This window comes from Nomascus leucogenys, chromosome 13, assembly GCF_006542625.1.
Source record: "Nomascus leucogenys isolate Asia chromosome 13, Asia_NLE_v1, whole genome shotgun sequence".
NCBI lineage: Eukaryota > Metazoa > Chordata > Mammalia > Primates > Hylobatidae > Nomascus > Nomascus leucogenys.
Genome location: NC_044393.1, coordinates 103173156 through 103190658, shown reverse-complemented (window position 1 = coordinate 103190658; position 17503 = coordinate 103173156). Strand labels below are relative to the sequence as shown.

Sequence of the window (17503 nt, the reverse complement as noted above, 5' to 3'; positions counted from 1 at the left end):
GTTTGTTGGTTTGTTTTTTTGTTTGTTTGTTTGTTGTTGTTGTTTTTTGTTTTTTTTTTTTTTTTGAGACAGGGTCTCGCTTTGTCACCCAGGTTGGAGTGCAGTGGTATGATCATGGCTCACTGCAGCTCGATCTCCCCACCTCACCCTCCCAAGTAGCTGGGACTACAGGCGTGTGCCATGGTTTAGTATTTTTGTTTGCTTTTGATGAACTCTTAGAGATGGAAGGAGCGCTTGAAAGCTTTTTGATAGTCTTGCCTCTTAGGCCAGTTAATCTTTTGTCCAAATTACTCCCTACCCTACAGAACATTCCCTGCTTTCCTAGAACGGACGTCTGTCCTCTTTGTCACTGCTGAGCTTTGACTGACTTGCTGTTACATCTTGGATGCCATTATGGCTCCTGTGGCAGGCAAGAAGGTTTGTGCCTGCTAGAGGCCAGACTGTGTGAAACCCAGACTTGGACACAGGCCTAGAAATGTCTACCCAGACAGCCCACGGTGGGAGGGTGAATGCCATGGGTTTAGACACAACGTTTGCTTTGTTGTTTGCTGCTGATGGTCTTAATGCTACTTCATCCAGACAGCATGTGAGACGAAAGCAGCAGCATGCCCTCACCTTGCCTGGAAAGCTTTCTTTAAAACTTCATTATAGTACTTACATTTATCCTTGTTAAGTGTTGTCAGCTAAACCACCTGTCTATTGAGGATTATCAGGGAAGACTTTAACAAAAAGGCCTTTTTATTTAAACAACGTATCTATCATAAAAAATAATGTGTTTCTCTCTTTAGATGCTTGGAGAGTTCCCTTAAAAGTGTCTGCAGAGTTGTTGATGGTATGTCAAATTAATAACCTTACTTTGGCTATTACTGTGTTATTAAAATGCAGTAGGGATGTATTTGTCTTCATAAATTAAAAATTATTTTAGTAATTTGTCAACATGATAACGAATTATCTACTCCAGTAAATCCTAGGACTGATTTTTCTCTTAATTGTTAGGATATGATTGTCATTATTTTTATATATACATGTGAGGGGTTTATTTGCTTCAGAGAGCTGTGTGATTGCTTATAGAGAACAGTAAAATCAAAGATGATGTCTTGTTTTTCGTAGTGTTAGAAAGGCAAGAACTTTAAGAACCACTGGAAGCAATGGGTGTGTAACCTACTTGGGGCTACAGATCAGAACTTAAGGAGTCCCGGGTCTCTTGATGAGGGGGAAATGTTTTCATAGTGTCCTGAGTTGGGAGTCACATCACAGTGCTTGAGGTCTCTGCTTCTCAGGATAGGCCATTCTTGAAGTGTGAGGGCCATTGGTTGTTAGTTACAAGAAAAAGAAGTGCTTTCTGCATTCTCATCTGTCAGGTATGATGAGTGGAAAATCAGTTTTTTCTCTTTTCCCCACATTCACGTTTACTAAGTTGCAGACAGGACCACTTCAATAATTTTTCACTGTAGACTTTGTCTGCTGTGACTTCTCACTGTTTGACTGAACATCAGCACTTTGAGAACAGCAGATTTTTTTTACTGTTGGCCAATAGTAGTGTAATTTAAAGGCTTTGGTTTATGTTCATGTTGTTATATACTAACCTTTGTTTTGAAAAATGGATTTCCATGTCATGTACCCACCAAGTTTTCACCACATTTCTGTTGTATACAGAGGTAATTTAGGGTTTGTGCCACTTGAACAACTAGCTGAGGGGAATAGTCTCATGAGGATTCGCAGCTAATACCCAAGCCTGTGTTTCTGGTTATTCGTCTACTGACTTACTGGTTTTCCAGATCTCATCTGGAAGCTGCTGATAATCATCCCACGTCTCTGAGGAAGCCCCTCCAAGCCACAGTCTTGTTTTCTTCTTGCTAGTGATAATGTGATCATAGATGTATTTTTTTTCCTAGCTTAAACTAGTAGTTATGATTTTGATTTTAAAGACATGACCAGTTTTGACACATCAGCAAAAGCAAATATTCCCCCAGTTCATTTAGCTGAAAAGAATTTTATGGTGGCTTTTAAGCTCACTCTGGGAAAGTGGTCATCAGAGTTTTCCTCCCAAACTACATGGCTTATATTCTAAAGTTGTCAGGGGCTCCAAATGTCAGCTTCTCTTGTGGCTTTGTGTCAGTAATTAAAAGCTAAAAATCTCAGAGACAAAGAGGCCCAGTTTATCCTTTTTGCCTATCCCACCATTTGTTTCTGTTCTTGGTACCAATGAACGACAATTTGGAGACTTAAATGCGATCTTCGGAAATAGAGTTGAGAAATTGTTTTCTTATAAAGGCTATAATAAGAAAGTAATAAACTTTCCTGCAAATTATTATAAAGCTTGATTCTCTGTGACAGGGCTAATAGATTTTGAATGCTTTCTGTAGATATATTTATTTTGGTTGTCTAGATATGGCAGCAATATTTAGAAAAAATAAGTTGTAGTTAAAGTAAATTAATAAGATTGAGAGCAATTCCTTCAAGTAATAAAACATCTGGGAAAGACATGGTTGGCCCACACAAGTCAAAGAACTTCTGAGTTGAAACTATGAAGGAGGAGTGAACAAGGAATAGTGTAGAATGGAGACGCTGACTGTGGTCGGGACCCCACAAGGGAATCCCATCTCCTTCCTGCTCTCTTTGTGCTCGGCATGGCTTCTGCTCCAGGGTCAGGGACTGGAGCTGGTTCTAGTGGATGTGACCATGTTGCTGAGGCAGAGTGTAGGTTTTGGTACCTTGTCTGGCTGTTGGTAGCAGTGTTGATCTGATTGTCATGTAACATCTTTTGTGAAATCTCATAGGTGAAATTTCTCTTTTAGGAATAGTCTTTTAGGGTGGAGGTATAATTTCAATCATGTTTTCCACATTCTAAATTGGGACACAGGACAAAATATTTGAAATAAAAACCATTCTGAGAAGTTCAAGGTTGAGGCCTGCATATATATAACATGGAGGAAAAAAAGCAACAAAGATACTTTAAAGTACTGAAAGGATTTTGTGAATAAAGAGGGAAAGAAAAAGCAAAAAATAAACAGAAACGATACAGAGGTTCTCTCTGGAATATTAGCTGCTTCTCTCAGCTTGCATTGTCCTAGTGATCTTTTGAGGTGAAGACTAGTTCTGATGTGGTGAAGAAGAACATGATTCTTGTATATGTTTAAGTAGTTTGATTATTTGACACATAAATCTTTTGGAAGCTACTGTATTACTTAGTAGATTGATTAAGTCGACAATATTTTAATTGCAGAGTATAAGACTACCTCCCAAACTGAAACAGAATGAAGTAGCTAATGTCCAGCCTTCTTCCAAAAGAGCCAGGTATGAGTAATAACCTTAAATTTTTTATTGCTGGCTTTCACAGGTCTGCTTTGGAAAATTGGTGGCAATTGAGGAAAGTTTCTAAAATGTTTTGCAGTAAATAGGATTTGAAAGGGTTTGCTTTTTGCTTTACAACTTTATTGGGATATATTTCATTTTAATGACATAGGCCAGTATATTTTTTATTTTAAAAAAATTCAGTCTTTTTCTTTAAGTGACATATTATAAGAAGCCCCTCTCCAACATGTAAAACAGAAGTTGCAGTGGTGGAAATGGGGTGGGAGGTCTAGAACCCAGCTCAGAGATACACTGCGGAGCCCCAGGCCTCCTGGGCATGGCTGAAGAACCTGCTATACTTGCCGAGAGAGCATGTAGGCTGTGGCGTCGTCTTGGGTATGCTCCTTGGATCTGCCAGTTCTTGATGAGGACAAAGCAGTGTTGGCCACAGTGGGAAGGAGGATCCAGACCCAAAGCCTTTGGAAGGACATGCGCAGTGCACGTGGCATGTTGGGTTTTGGCTTGGAGTATGCAGATTGAGATGCGTATCATTTTAGTGTCGTGTCGGCCAACAGGAGTCAATAATGAAGTCCTTCCAATCATTTAATTAGTAAGGCATAGCAAATGCAGGAGCAAACCAACAGAGCTTTTATTTTCTTCCTTGATTCTAGAAAACTCTTCTTTCCAAACTGTACATGGAAATATAACTGCTTGAATGGTTTTTTGCAGTTACCAGGTTCCTCATCTTTTCTCTCCCTGCTCCTCCTCTTTCCCTCCTTCCATTCCCCACTTCCAGAACACAAACTGAACTGTTGACTTCTGTAATAAAATCCTAATTATGTGATATTTTTTGAGGCTGTCATCAAATTACCACAAATTTAAAATAAATTTTTATTGGACTGTCTCAGAAAATAATAAGCTGAAAAAAAGACCTAAAAAATTTAAGGGTTATGTACAAAACAAAAAGGTTTAATTTAAAATGTATGCTTCAGCAGAGCCGCGTTTTTATAATTTGTGGTTGAAGAGGGCTAGAATGTAAAAGACACTAGAAGCTCTAGTGACACTCTTCTTGGCTGACTTGTATTGATGGTGAACATGCAAACAAGGAGTGGCCTGAGTCACACAAGGTTATCTTAAAAACTTGATAGAAAAAAAACTGAAGTGATAAAGCTAGCAAAATCAGTGATGTTTAGAAGCAACTTTGATACTTGCTTTCTTCTGAAAGCCAATGAAAAAAATGAATCAGGAGGGGATTGATGAAGAAGAAAGTATTGATCTTAACCAAAAGTGAATTGGATGCCTCCCTTGGAGGCTTCAAAGGTAGTCTTTTTTGGAAGGTGACTTTATGGAAATGGTAGAAAGAAAGGAAGGACAGATAGCTCATTGTATTTTTCCTTTAAGAATAAAAACCGCATGCAGTTAAAGCTTGTTAAACTATTGAAATCCCTTGTTTTCTAAAGAAAATTTTCATTGTAAGTAAATATGAAATCACTACTATTTTATGTGTATTTACAGAATTGAAGACGTACCACCTCCCACTAAAAAGCTAACTCCAGAATTGACCCCTCTTGTGCTTTTCACTGGATTTGAGCCTGTCCAGGTTCAACAGTATATTAAGGTGAAATTTCATCTACTTTGTACAAGGATTTTTAGCAGTGTCCTTTTTTATATATATTTACTTCAGATCAGCAGTTTATTAACTTACATAGTTTAGATAGGAATATCTTGTTATAACAGTCTTTATAGTGCATATTTATGAAGTATTTTTAGTAGTATTTATAGTAATAAGTAAGTATTTTGTGGCTTCCTGCCCTGTTCTGTGCTATTATTTCATACTTAGATAGTTGCTTTCTTATTAGTATAGGCCAGGAACCATGTTAATAGACACATGAACATTTGCAAGTCTCCTTCTGTGTCGTATTCATGAAGACATCCAGCATGAAGGAAAACTGTCTTTTCAAGATCTCTGATTGAAACACAGTCTATCCAAGATTAGTTTTCTTAGGTAGAGTGAGGCCAAAAGGGAGTTTGTGTATTTGTTTAGATGATAAATGGGCACAGGTTTTAAATATACTTTTTGAAATAACATCCCCAAGGATGATGGGATTTTGTTTTGTTTTGGTGAGGAAGAGGATGGTTAAGAGTATAAGTTGACCTGTATTATGGTGGATTCATACGTTTTACTCCTGGTTTCCTTTTTAGGGAAAAGAAATAATTACAAATGCTATTATACATTTAGAACAAATTAATTTCTCCACCTTTAAAATGTGAGGATAGTTATTAGGAGGTCGCTTTTTAATATGCTCAAGTCTTAGCCAGTTTTTATGCCATCATTTCAAAAAATGAAGATAGCAGGTAAATGTTCCTCATTAACACCAGTTTCGGCCTAGGAAGTCTTGGCTGTTTACTCTTCATTGTGAAGTGAGCTGCATCATTCTCATGTCATTTAATTTATTCATGCAGATATGTTATTGATGTTTGATGGAGAATTCATATTTTAATCTTGGTTTGTGTGGAATTGAACTACAGAAATGTAAATGACAAATTCTCCTTTTTATTTTTCTCCTGTAGTTATAGGTTTTGTTTTACCTGTCACACTGTTTGCTGTGGCTGAGAATTACAGTCATAAACCTTGTCTTTAGATAGATATTCCTCTGTGTCAGTGTGGCTCTGTGGATGCTGAACTTTATCATTTCTGACCTGTGTTTGTGACCTTTAGAAGCTCTACATTCTCGGTGGAGAGGTTGCGGAGTCTGCACAGAAGTGCACACACCTCATTGCCAGCAAAGTGACTCGCACTGTGAAGTTCCTGACGGCGATTTCTGTCGTGAAGCACATAGTGACGCCAGAGTGGCTGGAAGAATGCTTCAGGTGTCAGAAGTTCATTGGTAAGGAGCAGCGCCAGTAACTTTGTTTTTAATGCCAAAAAAACTTTTTTTTTCTTGAATTCATCTCTTTTCATCCAACAAATGTTTATTTTTTAACTATGTGATAGTTATTCATTTAAATTTATAAATTTATTTCATATCCCCAGTGATTCCTTTGATTGATGTCTTTGCATTTTACCCTAAGTATAAAAGTTTTGGTAAATTGGACAATATTAGGGGGAAAACAAGCTCTATATCCCTCTTTTTATTTTCTTGTTAGTATATTTTGTTTGGAAATCTGGCTGTAAAATGAGATTTTTCAAAGTGCAGGGAAGTATTTTTTTATTTGGAAAGAGAGCTGGTGTATGTAAATGTCGTACTCAAATACACTTTGAATATCAGTTTATATAAGGAGGGAAAGACATCTATGTCCTCTTGCCCATCTTCCATTGTTCAGAGCCCCCAAAGAGAAATTCTTTTACTAACAGGCACATTTAGAGATGGTATGTAAAAGATAGTTTTTTCTTAGATTGATATACACCTAAATGTTTTTAGAACCTTGCTAGGTATAAAATAAGTATAAATTCTAAGCAATTTTTTTCTTCATGGAGGCTGTATAGCCAGGGCAGCTGTGTGCCCTGACTGTCCTGCATAGGAGTGGTGTCACCCTGTGTCTGCAGGGTTGGTGTCCACAGTGTGTCGTCTAGGCCAGGCACCTCTCAGCTTCCCCAGCTGTGTCCTCCATCCTCCCCTGGGCCCTGTCTGGGTTGAAAGGTTCAGAGGCACATGCCCCATGACAAGCTTCACTGAATTCTCAGTCATTTTTCTCATTTGGTCTTTCTGCCCCAACCACACAGGCCCTAAAACTGAGCTCCCTGGCTACTCCATCATGTAGCAGTGATACTGATTACCAGCCCCTGATTTAGAGCATCCACATGCTCATTTTTCTGTGCCAGTTGTTTGCCCTATATTGACGTGTTCTCACACTTTCTCACCTATGCCTCCCTCGCCCCTGACCCCTTAAACAGAAAGATACAGCTGCCAAAGGGAAGAGCAAGGCATGTGGCTGTGGAGCAAGCAAGGCCTGCAGGGGGCGCTACTAGGTCCCGTTACACTCCTGTGGCTAAACTCACCTTATTTATCACTTAGACACAAGTCATTAAATCCATCTTTTAAATTTAAAATGTTTTAGATTCATGTCACATTTTTGGCCACAGATTTTAAATATAATTCATGTTTATGTAAATAAATTAGAAGTGTATATGTCTTAAAGTTCATGTAGTCTAATTTTACAGATGAGAAGACCCAGAAAAATAAAGATACTTAAGATTGCTGTTTATAGCAAAGCTAGAACTAAAGTTAAAATTTTATGGTTCTGTATCTAAGGCAGTAAGACACAGGAAAGAATAAATCATTAATCTGAAGAAAAGACTAAATCCTCAACTATGATATTCAGGCAATTCTTGTCATTCAGGTAGTTATGCTCTATAAAGCTGCACAGACACTGAGTTAGTGAATGCTGTACTGTAGCCTGTGGGTAAACACGGGGTTAGGTTCCTGAGAGCCTCTGTTCACTACATTTTCATCAGCCAATCATATATAACCTTGTTTTATGTGTGTTTCTGTTTAAAGACATCTTATTCAATGTATATTGTTAATTCATTGACATCGAACTCATGATCAACAGCACTGTAACTCATGCCTGCATGAAGCTTCCCTAAGACACATATTTTCTCCATAAGGCACATCACAGCCTTCTTGCACTTAGGGCTGCGGACATTTTAAACAGCAAAATCACCAACGTAAGGCACACAAATTTGAAAACAATAGCACTAAATAGATCACAAAAAGGATGCTTATTCACCATTTCAGCTGGAACAGGAAGGCAAGGCATGGCCTTGTTCCTCCCGGCTAGGAACGTTCATGTGGGTGACTGATTCTTTTCCAGTCCACGTATGTCCACAAATGGCCACTGAAGTGCTGCAGACACTGATTGTGGGTTCATAAATAAATTTCAGAGGGGAGGAAAATTAGCAAAGAATCTGTGAATAATGAGGCTCACATGTATTAAGTGGTATTTAGAAATTTTTTAAATTGAAATTTTGAAAATTTTTCTACTCTAAAATAAAAAGATATTAATGAAACAAAACTTAACAATGAAGGCAGAAGAAAAACATGGTAGAAACAATTACTGCAAACATTTTAGCTTCCAATTTTGTATAATGTTATACAATTTAGAAGGAGATAGTCTATTTGTTAACAGAAATAGTAAGTGTACTTTCTTAGCTTCTGCTGTGGGAGCATGGCATACACCAGCTTGGGTGGTGGAGAAAGCGGGTCTGCAATGTTGCAGCCTCTGTTGGCTCCATCGGCTGCTTTTGGGCAACACCCAGCTTTAGAGATCTTTATTGTTACTTTTGGACTTTGCTTATTCTTTTTCTTTTCCAACCAAGAACATGCTAATTCTTTGAAAATTAGCTTGCCAAGCAGCCAATTTAGTGAATGACCAATTTACTTAATTTTTCAAGTTTCAGTTTGTGAAAATCTGGTTCTTTTATCTGTATATATAAAGTTTACAGTTCATATTTGATGGGAAGTTTTGGTTGACTAGCTTTTATTTCTTTATAGCACTGTTAATAAATGTTTGCTGTGTTGCTCTCTGAGGGTTAAAAAGTGGTTGTTATAAACATTTAATATTGAGAAAACATTTCATATTTTATCTTCCATATTTTAGGATTTCCTAAGAGAATTTTTGCAGTTTATAATTATTGTTTTTTAAAAATAGACAATTTTTAGGGCAGTTTTAGGTTCACAGCAAAATTACAGAAAGTACAGAGAATTCCCATATACCCCAGCCCATACCAATGCACACACACTGCCACCCCCGCTGCAGTCACCATCCCACACCAAAGTGAAATGTTTATTAACTGTTAATGAAGCTACATTGACATTTGGGTCATAGTCACCCAAAGTCCATAGTTATATTAGGGCTTACTCTTGGCCAGTCACCCAAAGTCCATAGTTACATTAGGGCTTACTCTTGGCCTTGAACAGTCATTGGGTTTTAACAAATGTATAAGGCCATGATTTTGCTATTACAGCATCATACGGAGTTGTTCCACTGCCCTAAAAATCCTCTGTGCTCCACCCACTCATTCCTTCCTGCCTGCTGACCCCTGGCAACCACTGATCTTCTATTCTTTCTATAGTCTTGCCCTTTCCAGAATGTTACATATTGGGAATCATACAGTATGTAGGATTTTCAGATTTGCTTCCTTTGCTTAGCAATATACGCTCCAGCTTCCTGCATGTCTTTTCATGGCTTGATAGCGCATTTCTTTTTAGCACTAAATAATATTCCATTGTCAGAATGTATCTGTTCAGCCCCTCACCTACACAAGGACATCTTAGCTGATTCTAAATTTTTGCAGTTATCAGTAAAGCTGCTAAAACATCCATGTACGGGTTTTAGCGTGAACATAAGTTTCAACTCCTTTTGGTAAATCAACAAGGTTGCAATTGCTTGATCATATGGTAAGAGTATGTTTAGCTTTGTAAGAAACCGCCGGGCTGTCTTCTGAAGTGCCTGTGCCATTTTGCATTTCCACCTGCAGTGAATGGGAGCTCTTCTTGCTCCACATCCTCCTCAGCATATGCTGGTGTCAGTGCTCTGGGTTTTGGCCATTCTAATAGGTGAGGTCCAGGTTACTTATTATTTCTTTCATGGATTGTGTCTTTGGTGTTGTATCTAAAAAGTCATTGCCAAACTCAAGGTCCCTTAGATTCTCTCGTGTGTTATCTTCTAGGAGTTTCATAGTTTTGCATTTTACATTTAGGTCTGTGTTCCATTTTTGGGTCAGTTTTTTTTTAAAAGAGGGTAAAGTCTGTGTCCAGATTCCTTTTATTGCATATGGATATGCAGTTGTTCCAGCATCATTTGTTGAAAAGACTTTTCTGCACCTGTTTTGGTAGGTGCCTGTTTTTGGGATTTTATATTTATGTGTAACTTATATAAAATTTGAGACATCAATATTATAATCAATTTCTAGGATACTCATTTCTTTTGTACTTCCATGAAAAGTTTAATGTTCAGGTTGAGTCTTTACATTGCTACTACTATGTTAACATAACGCTGTTTGAAAAAACCAAAATCTCAATGTCTCATCTATGACAGGATCGTCTTAGCTGAATTATTTTATTTTTCAATGTTACTTTCTTTTCTTTTTAAGACGGAGTCTCACCCAGTCTGTCGCCCAGGCTGGAGTGGAGTGGTGCCATTGGCTTACTACAACCTCTGCCTCCCGGGTTCAAGCCATTCTCCTGCCTCAGCCTCCCTAGTAGCTGGGACTGCAGGTGCCCACCACGACCACGCCTGGCTAAATTTTTTTGTATTTTTTAGTAGAGACAGGGTTTCACCATGTTGGCCAGGTGGGTCTTGAACTCCTGACCTCAAGAGATCCGCCCACCTTGGCCTCCCAAAGTGCTGGGATTATAGGCATGAGCCTCTGCGCCCGGTGGTATTTTCTCTATCATAAACATTAACTACTTCTTGGTGATCTCACACAAGTTCTTCAGAGGGCATATCAGCTTTGAAAGTAACACTTCAAATATACCATCTCATGTGTGACAGTACTTTTTCTGTTCCTTTTTTAATTCATCATTTTTTGTTTCTCCAAATTTTAGACATTTTTTTTCTTTCACCTAAAAAGCAGGCTTTCTATCTGCTGGTTGACTCAGGGATTGATTTTGTATTTCTAGCTGTTGGTGAACAGATCCCTGCATTTCTGTCACGATGTGGTTGCTCCTGCCCAGCAGTCGGCAAACTGATCCATACGCTGAGAATGGTTTTTACATTTTAAAAATATTGCTTAAAAGAAGAGGAATATGCAAGACAAATAATAGCCCACAAATCCTAAAATATGTGTCATCTTGTTAACCCCAGTTTGCCAATCCCAAATCACTTTTCCTTGTTTTCGGCTTTTGATGTATATATTATTGGGTTTGAGCTGCCTTATTATGCTGTATGGTTGGTAGGAAATGGCGGAGGAGAAGAAATGGTTTTCTGAATATGAGACATATTTATAGGAAGATTGAAACATTTTGTGATCTTTAACTTTTGACACATTTCTTAAAATGTTGCTATGAAAACTCTGAAAATCTGTCAATTATTAATAATTGTCAGAAGTCTTTAAAAATTGATAAAACTATCCTTTATAAATTGCTGTATACTTTTATATACTTGAATGTGTGTTTGGTGAATCTTTAAAAGTTTGGTAATTCACCTAATTGATTATGAGCCAAATGACTCCAATGTCCTACAAGTTCTTGAGGAGTTAGTGTATATATATCATATATATAACATATATGTTATATAAAACACATATGTGATATATCACATGTTTTATATGTGATATATACCATATATAACATGTTTTATATGTGATATATAACATGTTTTATGTGATATATAACATATATAACATATATGTGATTGATATACATTATCACATATATACCATATATGGTATATATGATATATATACATATATACCATATATGTTATATATGATATATATACCATATATATCATATATATATATCTCATATATATACTTGTATGGGATTATTTAAAACTTGTCTTTCTAGGACTGGAGATTTTAACCTGAGATCTGCGGGCTTAGAAAGTTGGTGAACTTCCTAAAATAGTGGGGGGGTAAAGGGGAGGAGCAGCTGTGGGAAGAGGGTTCATATTTTTCAGTAACTTTTTTTTCTTTTTTTACATTTTTATTGTTAAAAAAAATTATTACTATTATTTTGAGACCAGATCTCACTTTGTTGCCCAGGCTGGAGTGCAGTGGTGCAATGACAGCTCACCATAGCCTCGAACTTCCCAGACTCAAGCGATCTTCCCACTTCAGTCCGCCAGGTAGCTGGGACTACAGGCACATGCTACCATGCCAAGCTGATTTTAAAGTTTTTCTGTAGAGATGAAGTCTCACTATGTTGCCCAGGCTGTTCTCGAACTCCTGGCATCAAGCAGCTTTCCTTCCTCGGCTTCCCAAAGTGCTGGAATTACAGGCATGAACCACCACACCCAGCCCGTTTTTTTCAGGAGTTTATGACCTCAAATGGTTAATTACCACTGATCTAGGAGAAAATATACCTGCCTGTCTTTTTTTGGTCTGGCTGTTTTTAGAGGGAAGTAAATGAAATATAATGGTGACATTTAAATATCCGAAGGCTGTACAGGTAAATGTAGCTGTAATATTATGTACCTGAATATGGGCGAGAATTTTCTGGGTCACATTTGCCACACTTCACGTGTCCACACTTTTCAGAGTATGTGCTGTTCTGTTTTCCAGATGAGCAGAACTACATTCTCCGAGATGCTGAGGCAGAAGTACTTTTCTCTTTCAGCTTGGAAGAATCCTTAAAACGGGCACACGTTTCTCCACTCTTTAAGGTACACTTTAAGGGAAAAGTAAATCAGTCCAAGTAAGCATAACACATGGACCTGCTCAAGGGAACTACCAGGCGATTTGGTGGGAAGTGCGCCTCCAGGGGAGCTGGGCTCACCCTGCATCCCATTTACCACTTGGCTCCCTTCTTGGACATTGCCACTGGAGGTGTTCCTCCCGTGAACCACAGCACATCTCTAGAGAACTTTACTATAATGTTTAAAAATAAGTACACAAATTTAATAAATACATCTGTGAGAAATAAGTTGTTCAAAGAGTAGGTTTTTGAGTAATTGGTTAAGAGGCATGTTCATTTTTCTGCTTTTAATCTTTAGAGGACATTGCTTCGTACTATCGTCAATAAATGTATATTCAGCTGGAGAAGATACTTGGGAAAAATATTCGGTGTGTGCGTAGATATAATTCAGAACTAAAGATTTTTAAATGTTAGATAAGTGTTAGAACAGTTAGAAATTTTTTTGTACCAAAGAACTAAGTAAATCAATAAAGATAATCTGTTCTTTAACCTTCTTAAGGAGTCAACAGGAATTAGAAATGATTTGCAGTTTAAGACAGAATAGTATTTTGTGGTATCCTCAGGAGCAATCTTGTTAGATAATTAAATCTTAAGCATCAATATCATTTCCTGCTTTGAGTTCAAATAATATGGAGAAAATAAAGAAAAGGGATACAAGCCAGGCAGCATGCTATGCCAGAGGCTGTTGCTGGGCAGATAAGTGTGGTGAAATATAATGCTGATTTAAAATTGTATAAAAATTGTCAAAAATATTTGTAATATTCTTGCTTATTCACAAAACACTTTGTTTTAGGGACTTAAGTTCTGGTTACTTTAAATCATCTTCAGGCATACTTAACATGTGAAAATGCTTACATTCCAAATTTACATAGCTGGATTCCTCTTCCACTTCAGATTGAATGCTTGTAGGAGAATAGTACCTTCATAATGTCATAAAATTAGAAATTTTGTCAAAAATCTCAGGGCAGAATCTATGAAAATTATGTACTCTAAAAATGAAAGCATTTTAAGAACATAATACATATATTTTCATTTAATTTTAGGCAAAATATTTTTACATCACACCTGGAATCTGTCCAAGTCTTTCCACTATGAAGGCAATCGTAGAGTGTGCAGGAGGAAAGGTGTTATCCAAGCAACCGTCTTTCCGAAAGCTCATGGAGCACAAGCAGAACTCGGTGGGTAGAGTGGAGTCCGCCAGCGAGTCCGTCATTGCCCTGTGTCACATTCAGTGTTCGGTCACTGAGAAACTCATTTTCTTTTCCTTAGAGTTTGTCGGAAATAATTTTAATATCCTGTGAAAATGACCTTCATTTATGCCGAGAATATTTTGCCAGAGGCATAGGTACGTCTCCCTGCTTACGTATGTGAGTATGTGTGCACACATAGCAGTGGATCTCTAACAGTCTCTGTTTCCACCCTGTTCAGATGTTCACAATGCAGAGTTCGTTCTGACTGGAGTGCTCACACAAACGCTGGACTATGAATCATATCCTTTTCAAAAGAGAATAAAAAGTAGATGGGTTAGATATGAAATGGATTTCCCAGGTTAATAAGGCAGTACCTTTCCTGTTTTGCAAGCCATTTTTCCTTTTTTTGCTATTGTGATTTATGCGGTGAACAATTCTTTTCTCTTCAGAATATTCATTTGAGTTGCTAGTAAAAATATTCTCTTAACTTACTGAGAGTTCAGTTTTAATAGGTGATGTTAATTAGAAAGGATCTATACTGTCTAGTTTATGGAGGTATTAAAGAATTTGACAATTAGATAAAATAGAAAATAATTGCAAAAATAAATAGATGTTTCTTTTTATCAGCTCATTTTTGAGCTTGTAGTTTTCAAAATGAAATTTAGTTCGTTTATAGTCTTTGTACTCAGGAGCTTTGGGATGGGAGATCAATTACTACTAAATAGAAGTGGCAGAATGAATACTTTATCAACATGTCAGGAAAATGCAAATGTCAGTCTTTAGAATATTGACACCTAGGCTTTTTTCTGTTTCAGACATTCAGGAAAAAATAAAGCTCATCATCTGTTATTTGAATTCCTTATTAAAAATCTCTGAATTATTATTTTAATGTAGGAACAGCCCATCAGTGAAGCAAAACATGCCTTACAGGTCCTTATGGGAAAATTCTGTTTCAACTTCCATTTCCCATTGCAGAGGGCCTTCTCTCAGGGGTGTTTCTCAGGACTTCTCCCTGGGCCTCCTGCAATGAGGCTGGAGGGCCGAGCTCCTCCCCTCTGTGAGGGTGGGGGCCTCTGCCACCTCTGACCAGTGTCAACCTCAGTGGACCGTTTGTGTTTGGGATAGGACTGCTTCAGTAAGGCAGAGGTCAGAATGATACCTATCCTTGCCGAGGTTTTTTTCTCTTCATGTGTGCCTGTTTCATCCAGGTAATTACATTTAAGTATATTTACATTTAAATACACTGACATTCATCCAGTTAATTACATTTATCAAACATTTTCCTCTTAACCCTAAAGAGCTTATGGTTATAACAGTAGACAGAAGACCTTGATATCACTGAGAGAAAAGCACTTTTAAGAAGTAAAATTTGGCCGGATGCGGTGGCTCATGCCTATAATCCCAGCATGGGAGGCCAAGGCGGGTGGATCACCTGAGATCAGGAGTTCAAGACCAGCCTGGCCAACATGGTGAAACCCCGGCTCTACCAAAAATATAAAAAATTAGCTGGGCATGGTGGTGGGCACCTGTAATCACAGCTACTTGGTGAGGCAGGAGAATCACTTGAACCTGGGAGGCAGGGGTTGCAGTGAGCCAATATTGTGCCATTGCACTACAGCCTGGGCAACAAGAGCGAAACTCTGTCTTTAAAAAAACAAAAAAGTAAAATTTGCCTTAGTCCCAGAAGCCAATGTCGTGTTTAGCCATAAATAGCCTGTCTAGTTGGAATGAGGCTTGGTGCAGAAACCCTCTTATCATTCATACCAGAGCTTGGTGTATTCTATACCGCCATCTATTAGAAAATTATTGCAGGAGCTACTGATAGGAATGATAAGAGGCCTGTTAAATTTTTACAGATATGCTATAAGCATTTGGTTTTTATACAATATATACTCTTGCATTTTTTCCAGACTTTTCCTAGTATTCATATTTGTATTTGTGAAAGCCTATTCTATACTACACTTACTTTCAGAAGAAATTGCTTTAAAACTCATAGAGGAGACTTGTGAGTATTACCTTGGGGGCCTTTTTTCATATCCATGATGAATTTTGCCCAAAGTGGATGGTTTAGAATTGCAGAGGTCAGCACCTGCTCCTGAAGGTATAAGTAGGAGTTAGCTATTTGTGGTGGGGCTTTGGGGGATGTCAGCTCTTGGGGGTTGTGTGTTGTACATGTTAATTTAAAGGACACTTCAGCTATTGCTGGGCCTCAGCTCTGGCCACATGGTGGATCCCCTGCGGAGCTGGCACAGGTGCTCATGTCCCTGGGCCGAGTGAGCCTGTGTGTCGGGGCCAAGGGCCTCCTGTGATTTGGGTGTGCAGCAGAGCGACTGGTTTGAATGGGTAAGAGGCTGTAGCATTCCTACAGGGGTGTCCCTGAAACTTGGTGATGAATGTTGGAACCCTTGGTTTCATGTTTTTCTTTTGCCTTGTATTTGAAAGTCGTTTTCCTCAACAAGCTTACATATAAGTTTAACTGATGGCGTCTAGGCTGCCGTGCGTGTCGACTCCTGCGGTGCAGGGCTGGCTGTCTGGCTGGCGAGGAGCTGCCGCGCTTCCTTCACATGCTCTTGTTTTCCAGCTGCTTCCTTGGGGTATCAGACTGTGAAGCAGGAAGACACATACAATAAATATACTGCATCTTTTTAAGATGTGCAATTTTATTCTGAGGAAACATAAATTATGTTTTGTACTATATGACTTTAAGAGCCCACATTAGGTTTTATGATTCATTTGCCAGGTTTTTAAATGTTTTCACAAAACTGTTATGGGACTTCAACTAGAAATAAAATGGTGTAAATAAAGACCTTGCTATCTCTAAATTATGGATGTTAAAGATTTGAAATGTTTTGTACTTTGATTATTTTTATTTCTTATACTCTGTTTTCTTTTATATTGATATCTTGCCCACATTTTAAATAAATGTACTTTTGAAGTTAGAATTGAGTAATCCTTTATTATTCCACATTTTTTGCATAACTTATAATTTATATCAAACCGGATCACATTTTAAGTAATTTCAAGACAAAATATTTTCCAGTAAATTTTTTACCTCAAGAAATAATTTCTGGAGGCCAGCCATTCTTTTGTCACTGTAATAAACTCCATCCCAGGCAGGGGTGGATTCACATTATTTCACAATCACTAAGCACAGGTGCAACCAGTGAGAACCAGTGACGCTGCAGAACTTCCATCCATCCTGCTTCTTTCCAGACCCTGTCGCAGTATGTCTTGTTGGATCATAGGTGTAATAAAATGGTAGAGACCACTGGTTTATTAAAGATGAGCAGGGCAGTAACTGCTAATATCTTTAGATCGTGCTGACCAGTGCTGTCACAGACATTCAGAGCTGTTTTATAACAAACATTGTGCCTCAAAATTTGTATACTTTTAAGCTTATATTTTTGTGCGTAAATAAACTTAGAGATACTGACTTACCGCTGAGTAGATGTAGAACTGACCTTTTCCCCTCATGTACCACAGGTGGAATTGATGTTGCTATAAAATATTCTAGATTCTGTAGAATCCTGGAAGTGCGGAAGCGTTTTCATAAATCAGAATAGAGTTTTCATTTGCAAAGTATTCAAAGTACTTCCCTACTACTTAAAAGCTTGAAGGCAAGTGACAATCATTACAGAATAAATGGGCCTTCTGGGT

At 37.9% G+C, this 17503-nt stretch overlaps 1 protein-coding gene and 1 long non-coding RNA gene across 5 annotated transcripts in view; one reads left to right on the top strand and one right to left on the bottom strand.

Moving 5' to 3' along the window:
- Positions 1–16788, top strand: part of PAXIP1 (PAX interacting protein 1) — a 60067-nt gene extending 43279 nt beyond the window's left edge. For 3 of the 4 annotated variants that reach the window (XM_030826255.1, XM_030826253.1, XM_030826254.1), the window contains 9 exons: positions 789–832; positions 3227–3297; positions 4810–4912; positions 6014–6182; positions 12524–12624; positions 13700–13834; positions 13926–14001; positions 14085–14145; positions 16311–16785. In XM_030826255.1, coding sequence (XP_030682115.1) covers positions 789–832; positions 3227–3297; positions 4810–4912; positions 6014–6182; positions 12524–12624; positions 13700–13834; positions 13926–14001; positions 14085–14145; positions 16311–16326 — 776 coding nt within the window. In that variant the 3' untranslated portion in view covers positions 16327–16785. Of the gene's footprint in view, positions 1–788; positions 833–3226; positions 3298–4809; positions 4913–6013; positions 6183–12523; positions 12625–13699; positions 13835–13925; positions 14002–14084; positions 14146–16310 lie in introns of all 4 variants that reach the window. The other variant, XM_012512359.2, reaches the window with a different exon arrangement.
- LOC115837977 lies at positions 12667–16387 on the bottom strand. The gene is made up of 3 exons (XR_004033036.1): positions 16311–16387; positions 15863–15941; positions 12667–14150 (listed from the first exon to the last, which is right to left on the bottom strand). It is a non-coding gene; the product is annotated as an uncharacterized LOC115837977 (long non-coding RNA).
- Positions 16789–17503: the final 715 nt, after the last annotated feature.